This window comes from Balaenoptera physalus, assembly GCF_965194825.1.
Source record: "Balaenoptera physalus genome assembly, chromosome: 7".
NCBI lineage: Eukaryota > Metazoa > Chordata > Mammalia > Artiodactyla > Balaenopteridae > Balaenoptera > Balaenoptera physalus.
Genome location: NC_138886.1, coordinates 105,062,854 through 105,078,542, shown reverse-complemented (window position 1 = coordinate 105,078,542; position 15,689 = coordinate 105,062,854). Strand labels below are relative to the sequence as shown.

At 47.1% G+C, this 15,689-nt stretch overlaps 1 protein-coding gene across 4 annotated transcripts in view; it reads left to right on the top strand.

Moving 5' to 3' along the window:
• NXNL2 (nucleoredoxin like 2) overlaps positions 1-15,689 on the top strand; it is a 31,413-nt gene that overhangs the window by 4,828 nt on the left and 10,896 nt on the right. For 2 of the 4 annotated variants that reach the window (XM_082471366.1, XM_082471363.1), the window contains exon 3: positions 1,460-13,086. The exons of the other annotated variants lie outside the window; for them this stretch is intronic. In XM_082471366.1, the coding sequence (XP_082327492.1) occupies positions 1,460-1,628 (169 nt within the window). In that variant the 3' untranslated portion in view covers positions 1,629-13,086. Of the gene's footprint in view, positions 1-1,459; positions 13,087-15,689 lie in introns of those variants that run through there. 4 annotated transcript variants of the gene reach the window in all.

The window sequence follows — 15,689 nt, the reverse complement described above, 5'->3', positions numbered from 1 at the left end:
CATCATTGTTTTTCTAGCTTCTTGAATGAAATGCAGAACTCATCTATATAGAGGCCTTTTAGTTTTGGATAAGAGTGTGTAAGACATAACTCTCTGTGTCTAATTGTATCTATAGCTTGGGACCCATAGTATATGGGCATTATGATTTCATATATAATATATGGTTATTTAATTTTTAACTGATTCCAAAAATTATTGCTTATTGGTTTCCAATTCCATTATATCATTAAGTGGTCTGTGTATCACTGATTATTTGAAATATATTAAGATCCCTTTATGACCGAGAACATGGCTGGTTTTGTCACCATTTCATAGATGTTTGAAAACAAGGCATATTTTCTCTCCGTTGGGTGTAGGTACTGTGTTTTTCTTCCTGCTTGAATTAAGATTTGTCTTGGCCTTGGATACTGGAAAGCAGCAGGAAGGGCCTGATGGAGGCGTCACGGGGGAGATTTAGTAACAGGAGGGTCTCAAGTGCATTTTTCCTTCCACTCAGTTTTACAACCCTGAGGGTGACAGATGAGGGAAATCAGACTACAGTTAATGTGAGGCCCTGGCAAGCTGGCTGTGGTAACAGGACGGGGATTTTCACCCAGCTGTCCCGTCTTGAGGGTACTAATCCCTGTGAAGGTTATGGGGAGACTTGCAAAACTAAGAAGGCAGATGCTCCTTTCCTTAAATGAATACAAATAATTTTGTGAAATGGTCACTCAAGGGGTTACATGTGACAGCAAAATGTTTCTCCCATAATGTTAATCAGTGTGTCCTTGAATCTGTAAGGCAGAAAGTCTAGTAAGCCTTTGTATTTATCTAGAACTCATGGAATTTTAACTTTTGCTATTATACGTACCTGATGTATTTAAACCTCCTGAGATGCAGGAGGGATACAAATTTATTGGGTTATATGTGGGTTTAAAATTGCACTGTGCAGTTTGGCAACCACTAACCACATGTGGCTACTTAAATTTAAAACTGACAAAAACAGGGACTTCCCTGGCAGTCTAGGGGTTATGACAGTGCTTTCACTTCCGTGGCCCGGGGTTCAATCCCTGGTCAGGGAACTAAGATCCCACAAGCCACTTAGGGCAGCCAATACATAAATAAATAAATAAATAAATAAAATTAAATAAAACCCAAAATTCAGTTCCTCAGGCTCACCAGCCAGATTCCAAGTGCTCTGTAGTCACATGTGGCTGTGGCTGTGACATTGGGCAGCGCAGATGCAGAACGGTTCCATCACTGCTGACATTCCTCTGCGACAGCACTGTCTTGGACCCCGCTGGCAGCAAGAAGAAAAGAGCCCAAAGGAATCCTCAGCCCAGTGGGAGGGCTCACCGGGCAGGCTGGGTTCTAAGGCTTTGCAGGCTCAGCTGGCGCTGGGGAGGCGCTGGTCCCTGCAGACGTGCAGCAGCCTGGCCTGTCCCACGCTGACCCTCGGTCGCCCTCTTCTCTCCCACAGTGAGCTGAGGACCAGGTACCACATCATGGCCATCCCCAGGCTTGTGATCGTGAAACCGAGCGGGGACGTCATCACTGACAAAGGGCGGAAGCAGATCCGGGAGCGGGGGCTGGCCTGCTTCCAGAACTGGGTGGAGGCAGCTGACATCTTCCAGAATTTCTCTGGTTGAGCTGGGGGGAGATCTCCGGGGACCTGGACAGGTGTGTGTCACTCCTGTTGCTGCAGCGTGAACATGACAGAGAAGAGGAGCATCCTGTTTCCTTTCTCGATGCTGGTGGTTTCTTTCAGCGCAGAAGCACTCAGCTGTGATGGAAAGAAAATATTGCTCAGGGAATGCCCTCCCTGTAGCCTTGTTTGTAGATATTTTTATTATTCTTAGCATAGCTTTCTTCACATGAGCTGAAGTGTGTTCACACTGAGCTATTGGAAATCTAGGCAAAACATGTATTTATACAGGCTCTTCAGGTGAAATAGCATATTTATTGATACATTTTCTGGAGATGCCTTTATTTTAATGACATGCTTTCACAAGTATATTTATTACTAAAGTTTGCAGAATCTATTTGCTTTAATAAACAAACCTATTTCCACCTGGAGCTCTCTGATTTCCTTCTTTCTGCTGGCAAACCAAGTGCCCTTACGAGGAAAGTGAAGCACTCAAGAAATACCATTCTCAAACACTTCATTCGGTTTTTCAAAGGGGATAGTTTTTATTTATCTTTTTTATTTTTTTACTTTATTTTATTTTTATTTTTTTAACATCTTTATTGGAGTATAATTGCTTTACAATGGTGTATTAGTTTCTGCTTTATAACAAAGTGAATCAGTTATACATGTACATATGTCCCCATATCTCTTCCCTCTTGCATCTCCCTCCCTCCCACCCTCACTATCCCACCCCTCTAGGTGGTCACAAAGCACCAAGCTGATCTCCCTGTGCTATGCGGCTGCTTCCCACTAGCTATCTATTTTACGTTTGGTAATATATATATGTCCATGCCACTCTCTCGCTTCGTCCCAGCTTATCCTTCCCCCTCCCCGTGTCCTCAAGTCCATTCTCTAGTAGGTCTGCATCTTTATTCCTGTCTTGCCCCAGGTTCTTCTGACCATTTTTTTTCTTTTCTTTTCTTTTTTTTGGTAGATTCCATATATATGTGTTAGCATACGATATTTGCTTTTCTCTTTCTGACTTACTTCACTCTGTAAAACAGTCTCTAGGTCCATGCACCTCACTACAAATAACTCAGTTTCGTTCCTTTTTATGGCTGAGTAATATTCCATTGTATATATGTGCCACATCTTCTTTATCCATTCATCTGTTGATGGACACTTAGGTTGCTTTCATGTCCTGGCTATTGTAAATAGAGCTGCAATGAACATTTTGGTACATGACTCCTTTGATAGTTTTTAATTATGAGTCTTCTTGGGATTCTTTTCTTCTCTTTGTTCTCTTTTCTTACACTTGCTTTTAATAGCATCACAGTATCTTAGAAAGAAAAGAAAATTTCAAGGCTGCATAGTCACATCTTCAGGATCAAACCTCCACATCTTCTAAAAGATGCTGATTGATCCAGGTAAACGAAAGTTCACCCATAATCTTTTTTTTTTTTTAATTTTTATTGAAAGGTAGTTGATTTACAATGTTGTTTTAGTTTCAGGTGTACAACAAAGCGATTCAGTTATACATATATATTCAATATATAACTATACATATTCTTTTTTTAACATTCTCTTCCATTATAGGTTATTACAAGAAATTGATTAGAGTTCCCTGTGCTATACAGTAGGTCCTTGTTGGTTATCTATTTTATATATAGTAGTGTATATCTTTTTTTTAAATTTATTTATTTATTTTTGGCTGTGTTGGGTCTTCGTTTCTGTGTGAGGGCTTTCTCCAGTTGTGGCAAGCGGGGGCCACTCTTCATCGCGGTGCGCGGGCCTCTCACTGTCGCGGCCTCTCTTGTTGCAGAGCACAGACTCCAGACGCGCAGGCTCAGTAGTTGTGGCACACGGGCCTAGTCGCTCCGCAGCATATGGGATCTTCCCAGACCAGGGCTCGAACCCATGTCCCCTGCATTGGCAGGCAGATTCTTAACCACTGCGCCACCAGGGAAGCCCAGTAGTGTATATCTTTGCTGATAGCAAGAGGGTTGTGTGTGGTGCCAGTTACGAGCTCCTGAGCCTCTCCTCTCGCTGGCTGGCCTGCTGGAGACGGCCAGCTGCATTCTGATCCACACAATTGGAATCGTGAAATACCAGGCAGCCACCTTTAGCCTGGTACCCATCTGCTGACCCACTTGGCCTGCTGGGTCCCTCAGCTGGGAATTTGGAGCAAAGCTGTCCCTTGTAGGATGCAGGAATCCCCATGTTTCCCTAACGAGGCCCTCTGTGGAGCAGTGCTGGGCAAAAAGTGAAGAAGGCCTCTGGTTGCTCTGCTAAACCCAGAACATGAGAGCTGAGTCCGTGAGGGTGAGGCCACATCGTTGGCTTAATTAGAGCAGGGCTGGGGACTCCATGGCGCAGTCACTTTGATCTCCCCCCCACCCCACCCGGCCCATCAGTCAAGTTCTCTCCACTGAGACTGAGACCCAGCGTCACTGGGGTCCGTGGATTGACTAAGGACATATTTGATGGAGGTAACCTGGTCATTATTCGCCCCAGAAATAAAGTGTAAAACTGCAGTTTTCTTCCCAAAACAAGAGATGGTATATTCACTTAACTATGGTATTTTCCCCAGCACCATAGTGTTAGCTACCGTCTTCATCACATCACATTGTTACCACTGCTTTTTTGCGATGAAAACATTTAAGATCTGATTATGGTATTTTTAATCACACATTCTTAGGGGTGGGTGGGCATCTCTTGCAGGTGTAAAGTCCACAAACCATGTGTGCACGTGTGTGTGTGTTAACCACAACCAGACTTCTTAAAAAGTAGAGATATGTTCCTCCTGGTAAACATGCTCATTAGCTGCCATGAGGGAGCCCAGGCAGCATGCTGACCCCGGGGGCTGGAGCAGCATGCTGCTGTGGGCTTGGGAGCTGCACAGGGTTGCATGTGTGGTCATTTGGCACCTGAAGGGAGAGAGGGGTCCCAGACAGAGGCTACCCCACAGCTGCACCAACCCTGCGGGGCACATGCCTCCTCTCCGAGGGTGTGGCTCAGGCTGGGAGTGTAATGTGTCCTTTATGGTATTATTGTTACCAGAAGATATTTTTTTTTTACTATTATAACATCCCTAACAGTTAATTTTTCCTCCAGGAAGAGTATATCCAGCTTTCTATCAGAGAACTATGGAGCTGTTTGCTATTTCTACAAGTGCCTTTGGCCACTGTATTACAATAGCAAAACATGCTCACTGTGGAAAAAACAGAGGGAAAAATCCTATCATCCAGAGGTAAAGCCACTGTCGATGCTGTGCTACACGTATGTGTCCCACTAAAGTCACCCACCAGTACTTTCCCTGGGAGTACTCATTGATGCCCATCTTTATCCTACAACCTGGAGACCCTTGTGTTGTCCTGGACCACCAGCAGCAGTATGGTTGTTGACGACAATAAGTATGGGTTGGGGAGAATGAGAAATGCAGCATCCTGGCTGTTGTGGTCAGCTCTGGCTGCCACGACAAAATACACTGACAGTTATTTCTCACAGTTCTGGAGGCTGATGTCCGAGACCAAGGTGCTGTGTGGTTGGTTGCTGTTGGGGGCTGTCTTCCTGCTTCCAGACAGCTGGCTTCTCACTGTGTCCTCCCGTGGAGAGAGAGCTCTGATGTCTCTTTTTATAAAGGCACTAATCCCATTGGGGGGGGCCCACCCTCATGACCTTGTCTAATCCTAATCACCTCCCAAAGGCCCACCTCAAAGTATCATCAGATTGGAGGTTAGGGGTTTAACATGAGAATTTTAGGGGCACACCCAGACCACAGCTGTGGCCCCACTAGCCCTGCATTCCATCAGGATTCTCGGGTGTCCGTGTGTGTGCTGATTTTAGAGAAGCACTGCTATAAGAGGTGTCTGTGTACTAAATTTGTTGAAATCATTACACTGAGCCCATAATTGTGGCATCTTTTCTCATGCCCAGGCTGCCTGCTATGCAGGCAGTATTCACGAGGACCAGCCACTCACTTCTGTGCAAGAACCACGTGCAAACCCCGGGAGGTCTCTCCTCAGCAATGTCACTTGAGAAAACATGTTGCTGATTGTGTGCTTGTGCAGGGCAGCCACTGAGAGAACATGCACACACACACACCACACACACGAACACCACACCACATATACACCACACACACACTACACACCATGCACAACACCACACGTGTTTTCTGAGTCTTTCCCTCCTTTCCTTTCTCTCCTTCTTTAATAGTATTTTGTTCTACTTCCATGAAAGCAGTATATTCTTGTCTTTTAAGTGGGACACCGATGGGGTTGGGGGAACTAAGTGGAACGCCAGTGGGCTTGGTAAGAGTTCCCCTTTAGAGTGATCTTGCTGGGCCATTTTGTTGGTGAGACTTTCCTCCTGGGCTGGTCACATGGGTCAGGAAACATCCTCCCATCCCCTGTTGGCAGGCAGAGGACTGGCTGCCAGGAATCTGGGGGCTGGCGGGGAGCACACATTTTCACCTGATTTCCCTGAGTTCACTTTGGCACCACTCCTTCAGCTGTGTCTCTCCCACCAAGAGAACCCACTGGTCACCTCTGGGAGAGGAGGTGGGTCACCCAGGGCAACGGGGTGGGGAGGGAATCTAGGGTCTGATGACTTCATGAACAGACCGCACGGCCCTCATAGGTGCCGTGTGTCTACCTCACGGGGCGTCTGGAGCTGCTGGGTCCCAGGCCTTTAGGATTTCCGGCTGTAAACCAGTTGGTTCCCACTTCGCCAGTGCTGGCCAGGATCCTCTGGGTGTGCGGGCCTGTAAAGGCAGGCACCACTGCCCCCTCTCACTTTTAGAGCTTCCAAACATTTCTTATTGTTCCCTCTTTCGTTTTCCCATAATTTAAAAAAACCTTTTGCTATCATTTTAATGGCTCTGTCAGGGAGTGAAATTGCATGTAGATGTTCAAACTGCTTGTTTGCCTGAGAGTTGAGAAGAGTTCATTTTAAGTTTGCAATGCCACAAGGATGGTTCCTTTGAAAAATTTTATTTGATTTAGTGAACTGACAAAATGCTGTGTAAATCTAGCTTTCTGCTTTAAACGTGAATTTCTAATCTTGACAATGTCTCTGCAGTTGTCATTGCACGTTCAGTGTTATTTCTACAATATTTCTCTGCCTTTGTCGTTGGAGTATGAGAATGAGAATACTTGCGCCTGGTTGGACCCCGCCACTTTACACCATGGATAGGGAGCAGTGGTAAATGTGCCCTTGATTAGGGTCTAAAAGGATGATTTAATCCGGGTGGAGCTAGTTGTGAATCTTAGGCTTGAAATCCTGGACAGTAGCTTTCTACTCCGTGTGAAAGCCACCTGTAATCCAGTATCCCATGCGCACAGTCTCCTTCAAAGAACAATTACTCATAGGCAATAGTAATTGAAAAGGAATTCCATTTGTTACTTGCATCATTGAAAAATAATTAAGGAGATCCATTCTACAGCCCCAAACTACACATCGAAAACTCACCTTGCCTCTGCTTCCCAAAGGTCCCTCCAGAATCTCCTGTCGACTCCCACACACCGGGCTCCCCACACCCCGTCTCCTTCTCTCTCAGTTCCTCCTCTCATAGAGTGTTTTAGTGACTCTGGTTCAATTTGCATCACTTTCCTTGTTCTCCTGATGCTGCCTTCTCCTCACTGGGGACCTGGGCTGACCCGGACGGCTCTTAGTGGCTGCGGGAAGCGGCGAGTCTACAGGATAAAGAAACCATTCTCTCTCTGGCTGTGGAGTAACAGCGAGAAGGCTGGCTAGGGACGCGGCAGACCATGTCTCCCTCATACGTTATATAAAATGCGTCTCTTATTATTCCAGGTAAATATAAATCCCTGGGTTAAGGCCTTATGATTTGGGGGTTAGCATTCTCAGTGATTGGGCATAAGATAAATAATTTTTCTTATGTCCTTTTACTTTCTTGCTTTCCTTTTCTGAAACAGAAAAAGTCATTATGTTTAGTCTCTTTCCCTTACATATGTATCATGATGATTTTATTTGTTACAAATAATCATCTTCAGTTTTGGGGAAAATACATTGTTTTAATACAAGGTTTTGGATATTAAATAATACATTCATGCATCCATTCATTCGACAAGTATCTGGTGCTCGTCAAGCAACTAGGCTGGCATACATTAAACATTTCATTAAATGGTCTGCGACAGAGCGTGGGGACCTCAGGCAGGGTTTAGGCTCACAAGTGAGAGAGGAGGGCGGAGTTGGCGGAACCTGCAAGGGCAGCTGCCCACCTGACACCACGGCCCTAGGATCGGGATCTCAGTACCCTTTCTCCAGAGAGCAGGTCTGAGGCCATTCCCAGGGTGTGATTACTTCTCTACATGGATGGCGACCATCTGCTGTGAGTTGGATGGGAGAATCTCTCTCTGCATTGAAGGAAGTCATCCAGCAGCATTTCTGTCCTTAGGGCCCTGGAGGTGATGACATATAGCGGCGCTCCCTGAAGGATGGAGGATGCGCCCAGGACCGTGCCCCGCGTGTCTCTCTTTCCCTCCAGGGGCAGATTTGCTCCATGACATTTTCTCCCAAACAGATTCGCCAAGCATCCTTTGTAAGGCCAGCATCACGCCCCGCATGGCGCTCATTGGGCAGGTTTTCCTGGGAGGATCAACATAACCAATTGGCTGAAATGAAGCCTCAGGTTGACAGGACAAAGGGGATGGGCTGGGGATTTTCTGGGTCCACAGAGCAGATTTTGTGGGCAAAAGGTTTGTGAGGCTTTGGGATTGCAGGAGAAGAGAGGCAACATTTGTAATTGTGGCAAATATCTTTGCAGGCTGCGCTTTTGTACACCTCAGCCGACAAGGCCCTTCTTTCCTCCTCCCTCTCCCAGTTTCAAGAGAGACCCAAGAAACCGCAGGCTTGGGTGGCTCCCCTTCCAGGGGGGCATCAGAGCTTCTGTGGTGAGGTTCCCGGCCCTGCAGCCAGCTGTGCCAGGGTTTCTGGGGTGCTTACACTGTGAGGATGTTCTTAAGGTACAGTTGATTAAATAGACACTCACATACACAAACGAACCACTTTTGCTGTCTGAATTCATCCCAATTTGCAGAATTGGTGGGTTAGGAATGGTTTTCCTCCTTCCCTGTGTTCAGGTGGGGAGGCGCCCACCAACAGCCTGAGACAGGCAGGAGTAACCCAGCCCCAAAGCATCTGCTTTGTCCCCAGAGAGACCCCGACTGGCTGCGCAGTTACAGATGCGCTTCCAAGCCCCAACCACCCGGAGCAAATGAGACGGAAACCAACAAACAAAGAACTCAACAGTATCCCTCTACACTCAAGAACCTTTGAGCCAGGGGAAGAAAATTACAGGAGGAGTCAGTTCACCCCCTCATTTTATTTTATCGATATAATAACCCACTGGAGCAAAGGTCTCTCCTTCACATTTCAGGAACTGCCCTACAGCTGTTGGTTCACCCTTGCTTCATTTAGCAAATGTCATTTGAGGACTTGTTTAAGGGGCAGATGATTGTGCCTCCTTCTCCCTGCCAGGGCTTCCCAGGACCTAGGTCCAAAGGGGAGGAGACAAGCCCTCTGTTCCTAAGTGGCAGGTCACTCCATACTCACAGGGCTCCCTGTCCCCATTTTCAACCTCTTGGCACCTGTATCAGTCAGCTTGGGCTGCATAACAAAGCACCACACACAGAGTGGCTTAAACAATAGACATTTATTTCTCACAGTTCTGGAGGCTGGACGTCCAAGATCAAGGTGTGGGCAGGGTTGTTTCTCCTGAGGGCTCTCTCCTTGGCTTGTGGACAGCCACCTTCTGCCTGTGTCCTCACGTGGTCTTCCCTCCGCGTGTCTGTGTCCCAATCTCTTCTTCTTATAGGGACACCAGTCATATTGGATTAGGACCCACCCTAACTACCTCATTTTAACCTAATCACCTCTGTAAAGACCCTATCTCCAAATACAGTCACATTCTGCAGTACTGAGGGTAATTCAATATATGGATTTTGGGGGGGTGGATACAATTCAGCTCATAACAGCCCACAACAGCACCCAACGCTCAATCTCCTGAAAGCACTCTGCACTGAGCAGAGACATCTGCTTCTAACTAATACACTCTGAGTTTCTCAGTAAACTCAGACAACCCAGAAACAACAGAGGAGGAGAAGGAGTGGGTGACAGCCTTTCAGGGACCTCTTTCCCTTCAGGTCCACCTGCTCTCCTGTGCTGCCCACCCAAGGTGGCCTCTGGGGTGTGGGACAAGGAGCCGGAGGCCTCTGCTTGGGGCCGGGCAGGTGGACGTTGCGGCCTGCCGGCAGTATGGCGGATGGGTGGACACCACGAGGAGCAAGAGCAGCTCTCTGGAGACCGGAGGCTGATTGCGGCTTAACCCAAGATGCCCCGCTCTCCTGAGACCCCGGAGAGACGGCCTCCGCAGGGGCTCCTCTGAGACTCAGTGCTTCGGCACCTAGCAGGCTGGTCCTCCACGACCAGCCAGCTTCCACTGCTTGTCCGCCACAACAACAGCGACAACACGACAGTAACTGCAAAGGGCGCTCTCCTTCCCCAAGTGCATTCACTCGTGTGCTCTCGTCCCCCTCAGTGCCCGCAGCCGCTCCTGACCCCAGCTCTGCGACAGAATCGACATTCCATGCTCTGCACTTCCCGCCAGGTGTAACCTCATCCAACTCGCCCAGTCCATTTACAGTTATTTATTTTTATTTATTTATTTATTTTTGGCTGCGTTGGGTCATTGTTGCTGCGCGCGGGCTTTCTCTAGTTGTGGTGAGGGGGGCTACTCTTCGTTGTGGTGCGCTGGCTTCTCTTTGCAGTGGCTTCTCTTGTTGCGGAGCATGGGCTCTAGGCGCACGGACTTCAGTAGTTGTGGCACGCCGGCTCAGTAGTTGTGGCTCGTGGGCTCTAGAGCGCAGGCCAAGTAGTTGTGGCGCACGGGCTTAGTTGCTCTGCGGCATGTGGGATCTTCCCGGACCAGGGCTAGAACCCGTGTCCCCTGCATTGGCAGGCGGATTCTTAACCACTGCGCCACCAGGGAAGTCCGCCTGGTCCATTTAAACTCAAAGTTCAGGACAACAGTGATGATGTGAGTCCTTCTACCCTGAAATGGCAAAATAAATGGAATAAGTAGAAAGATTGTGCATCCTCCCCGCAGGGAGCCTCCCAGATGGCTCACTTCCTCTTGGGGCTGCTCTCCTGGCCAGGTTCACTCCCCACGTCCAGCAAAGCCAAGTCCTGAGATTGCAGGCGGGAGAGACTGGGGAGTCTGACACCTTTCAGGGTGACCCAGCAAAGCCAGTGAGCCCTCCCAGAGTGGCGCAGCCCCTTCCCCTTTCTGCAGGCTCTTAGAAGGAGGTGGGCGCACCTGCATAAGGACCATCATTCTCAGAGGAAGATGGAGCTGGCAGAAACCCTGAGCAGAAAGGGGGGCTGCAGTTTCCTCAGGAATCATGGCACAGTCTCCCTTTCTTTCAGCATCAGGAAATCTGAACACAGATCTTCACATGGTAGTGTGAATTCTGGCTTCAGTGCAGATGTTAAGAGAAGGCCTGTCACCTTGGGCACAATAGCGGCTCCTGGACCAGCTGGATGCATCTATCTGCCTGCTCTGGCCTCGTTGTCCCTCTGGCCCCGTCTTCCCTGTGGAGATGAATCTTCCCTACCCTCATCCACATTCCACTTGCCACGGGCTCCTGCCTCCCCAAGGGGCTGGTGACCAGGGTGTAGGCTGAAAAGGCCCAGAGGCTCTTGGGTGTGGCGACCTTGATCACTGCAGAGCCCTCAGGGGGTGCAGGAGCAGGGCTGGGCGTGGAGGGTAAGTACAGGGATGAAAGCATGAGATTTCCTTCCTATGTTAACAAATCTCAGGCTGACTCAAGAACTGCTTAGACAAAACCCCCAAAGCGCAGGTGATAAATAGAGCTCTTATGACTCTAGTTTACATAAAAATTGAATATTTCTGTGACAGAACTAGCGGACAACTGATTAAGAGAGAAGACGTTTGCAATGGCTGAAAGCAGAGGATCTCAGGAAACCATGAGATTCCTCCCCACGTTGTCTGTGAAGTTCCTGCAAGTGACAAGAAAGGACAGTGGGGAATGTGCAAAAGGCATGAACGGACGTGTTACAGAAGAGGGGGCCAAGAGGCTCACAGACCCCTCAGGAGATGCTAACCCCCTCAGTCATTGGATATGAGTTGCAAGAGCCCAGCTGGACTTGGAGGGCTGTGTGTCCACCCCCAGGAGAGTGAAGAGGTGCACCGTGGCAGATGGCGCCAGGGCAGGACACGCAGCAGCTAGAGGCCTCAGGTTAGAGGTTCAAATAACATAACGTGGAAACCACGCTCCACGGGGCAAAAAGAGAAAAGTATTCAGGATGCCTTGATTCTGCAGATCTTGGAAGACTGAAGAGCAAAAACAGGCTGTAGAAGACTTCCAGCAATGCCTGGGATTGTTGCTGCAGGTCCCCTGGCCCTGGAATCAGCATCTTGTGCAGGCAGCTGGCCTTGACCTGAGAGACAGATGGTCATTTTCCAACATGTTTTCACCAGTGACCTGAGTACAAGCAGCATGGATGGCTATTAAGAGTGGCATGCTGAGTGAAGAAAGCAAAACACAGAGTGAGCTATGAGATGGGCATGCAGTTTTGTCATTTATGTCATTGAAAATATGCACACACGCGAGAAAACCCCACACACGGCCCAAGAACACACGCAAACCAAAGTATGCACGAGACCTACAGCATGAGTTCCTGGTGCTGGAGGAGGGCTGTGGAGATACAAAAGGGACATAAACATGGGAACAAATAAAAATAAGAGGTGAGCCTCATGTTGGCCAATGATGACACTGCACGTGGACCTCTGCCCAAAGGATAAAAAATGAAACGCACAAATCCAAGATTTGATACCAATCACACCCATCAGGAAGACTCAGTTACAAAGATGGAAAATTTCAAGTGCAGAGAGCACCACTGTGGGAACATGGATTAATGCAGACATTGTGGAAACTCGTTTGACTGATTCTGCTAAAGCTGAAACTTTGCATACCCTGGAACTCGGGGATTCCAAGGTCTATACCAACAGATCACCAGAAAACACAAATGAGGATGTGCATAGCAGCGCTATTGGTAACAGCCCTGAACTGGAAGTAGCTCATGGCCCATCAGTCGCAGAATCAGTAAATCATTCGCAATGTATTTACAAAGCAAGGACCTGCAGCTGCACACAATGATATTGATGAATTTCAAAAATTAGCATGGAGTAAAGTCAGTCAGACACAGAGAGTCCAAGAGGGAGGTTTTCACTGAGCTAGTGCTGAAACAGGTGAAATTGATCTGTGTAGTTAGCAATCAGGATGGCCATTGCCCTGGGGGAGCGGTTGGAAATGAAACAAACCACAAGGGTGCCCCGGGGTGCTGGTGACAGAGGTGTGTGCACTTTGTGAGAATATGTCCGAGCTGTTCATTTCTGTTAACTTTCAATAAAAAGGAAAGAAAAAAAAGAAAAGCAGTTTAAATTGTAGTAGTGATCTCGGGTGGCCTCGGCCTGCAGCAGCTTGAAGCAGGATTTTGGTTCCCAGCCAGAGACTGAACTCAGGCCGCGGCAGTGAGAGTGCTAAATCCTAGCCACCAGACCAGTGGCCTGTGACAAGGCCTTGGCCCGTATGGCTTTGCAGAAAATGAATTTCCACAAAGAAATGGAAAGTAGTGAAACAAAGTGTTTATTAGGAGGAAAAGGGCTAAGTGTGGATAGACACACGGGCAGACTCAGAGAGAGAGTCGTGCGCCCGTGGTAGTTTGACTCACTTATATGGGGCATTTCTTCCAGGTTTCCTTTGGCCAACCATCTTGCTTTGTCTGGTTCTGAGTCTGTATTTGGTTTATCTCAGGGTCCTTCCATGCGTGTGCGCACATCTCTTAGCCAAGATGGATTCTAGCGAAGAGGCCTATGGGTAGGTTGACATCACCTACTGTGGGGTGGCCCCCCCTCCCTTTTTGACCTCCACGGAGCCTTTCTGTGCCTGTGTAGTTGGGAAGGTCTCCTTGACTTCGAGAATGAGGAATAGTGGTCTTTTATCTCTTATCTGGGCAGGGCTCAGCTTCTCTTCCCTCCTGCTATTTTGGAGTTTCTGTCTACAGGGCATGAACTCCAGCTGCTCAGCCTGGAGCCTATCTATCTCCTGCCTCAGTAGGGCAAATAATAAGAGATCACACAGAAAGGTTTGCTTATTGACACAATATTAAAATACACTCAGACTGAGGGTTTCCCACATGTGGGGCTGGGGTCAGAATATAGAGATGGGTGACCTGTTGCCTGCTTGCGGCCCTGTACACCAATGCACACTGAGAAAAGAAATTTTCACATACTGAGGTATGGGGAAGTCATTCTGGCTTATACATGAGTTAACTTGAATTTTATGCTAACTAAAGCAGCCTGTTTGTGGCCTGTCAAACATACATTGTACATCTCATCTGCTTTAATTATTCAAGAAAAGAGCATCTCTGTCTCTTGACCAAAAGTAAAGACTGTCCATGTTAAAAATAAAGATTAAATGCCTCCCTTACTGTGATGCCAGTGTGTCCACATTTAATTTTTATGTGTGGTGAGAACCGACACTGCTCCATTACTGAGCTGCTATCCAGCTATGACATCTGCTCGGCCTTTTATTCGTTTGTTTTCTGTCTCTTGCTGGAGTCTTCCTGCACAGCCCTGCATCTGTCTTGTTTCTTTTCACATGTATTTGTTGGCTGTTGCCTTTGTAAAGAGAGATCTCTTCCTTTTGTTTCCTCCCTCAAACTAGTTTTTATCTATACATAGAAAAGAAGCTCCTCTAGCATGTGAATTTGTCACCAGCCACCTTATGGCTTTTATTATGGTTGCTAAGTTGTGTCTGGATTTCCTGAGCACATGGTGGCATCCGTTTCCAATACGATGGCTTTGTCTTCTTCTTCACAATTTTCAGCTCTTGTGTTCCTCTCTCACCTTAAATCAACATTTAATTAAAGCGGATACATAATGAGAATGTTTCTGGTATTTCACTATCAAGATTGGTGCTTATTTTTGGTTTAAGATTCTTTTTTATCATAATAAGAAAATATCCACTTATTATTAAGTGTTTCATAATAGGAAAATATCCACTAAATGTTTTAAAAATTTAATCAGGAATGGATGCTGAATTTTCTAAAATGCCATTTTAGCTTCTCTGCAGATAATTATGTGGTTTTCTTCTTTGACTTACTAATGTGGTGAACTGTGTGAATTGATGTCCTAATTTGAATTATCCTTGAGTTCCTGAGGGGTAAATCCTACTTGGCCGTGGTTTATTATTATTTTAATGAGCACTTGAATTAAATTTGTTAATATTTTATTGAGGCTATTTGCAGAGATATTCATATATAAGATTGCACATTTTGTGCCCCTGGATCTTGCCATGCACAGCGACGTGCCACCTGCATCTGCAGACTCTGCAGGATACAGAATTCGGTGCCCATCCAGGGTGTCATCCACTCTCCAGTGCAGTGTGCACGGGACAGCTTTTCATAGGGGGTGACTGGGTTTTGCTTGTTTTGTACTTTTCAAAGTGTGCTTTTCTTTTGGCGAATAGAGAGTATGGTGCTGGGGTTAAATCTTTTATTTAGATAAAACCTCTTAGGTGCCTTTGCTCACCTTGTCAGGCCTCAACTTCCTCATTTGTAAAGTGGAGATATTATCACACCTCTTTCGTAAGGCTGTTGGGGATTAAATGGATTAACAATACACACAAATTTCTAAAAACAGCATCTGGTACATAGTAAATATTATGTAAGTGTTGGCTATTATTATGATCAATACTATTATTCATTTGTTAGCTCCAGAGAATGCCAAGTTTAACTAGAGGAACCCAGAGCTGGCTCATTGTCTTTAAATGCTCAGAGCTTTGGAACTGGAAGTGTGTGGGGAAGGGCCTCCGATATACACTTGCACTGAGGTCTGCAGGTGGGAAAATCATAGAGGCCGCTGAGCTAGCCAGCAGACTTGGAACCAGTGTTTTCTTGCTGGTTGAAACCCTCTTTCTGTCCTCCCGCCGTTTGAGGCTGTCGGCTGCCTCGGTAACCTGGGTGCAAGTGCGGG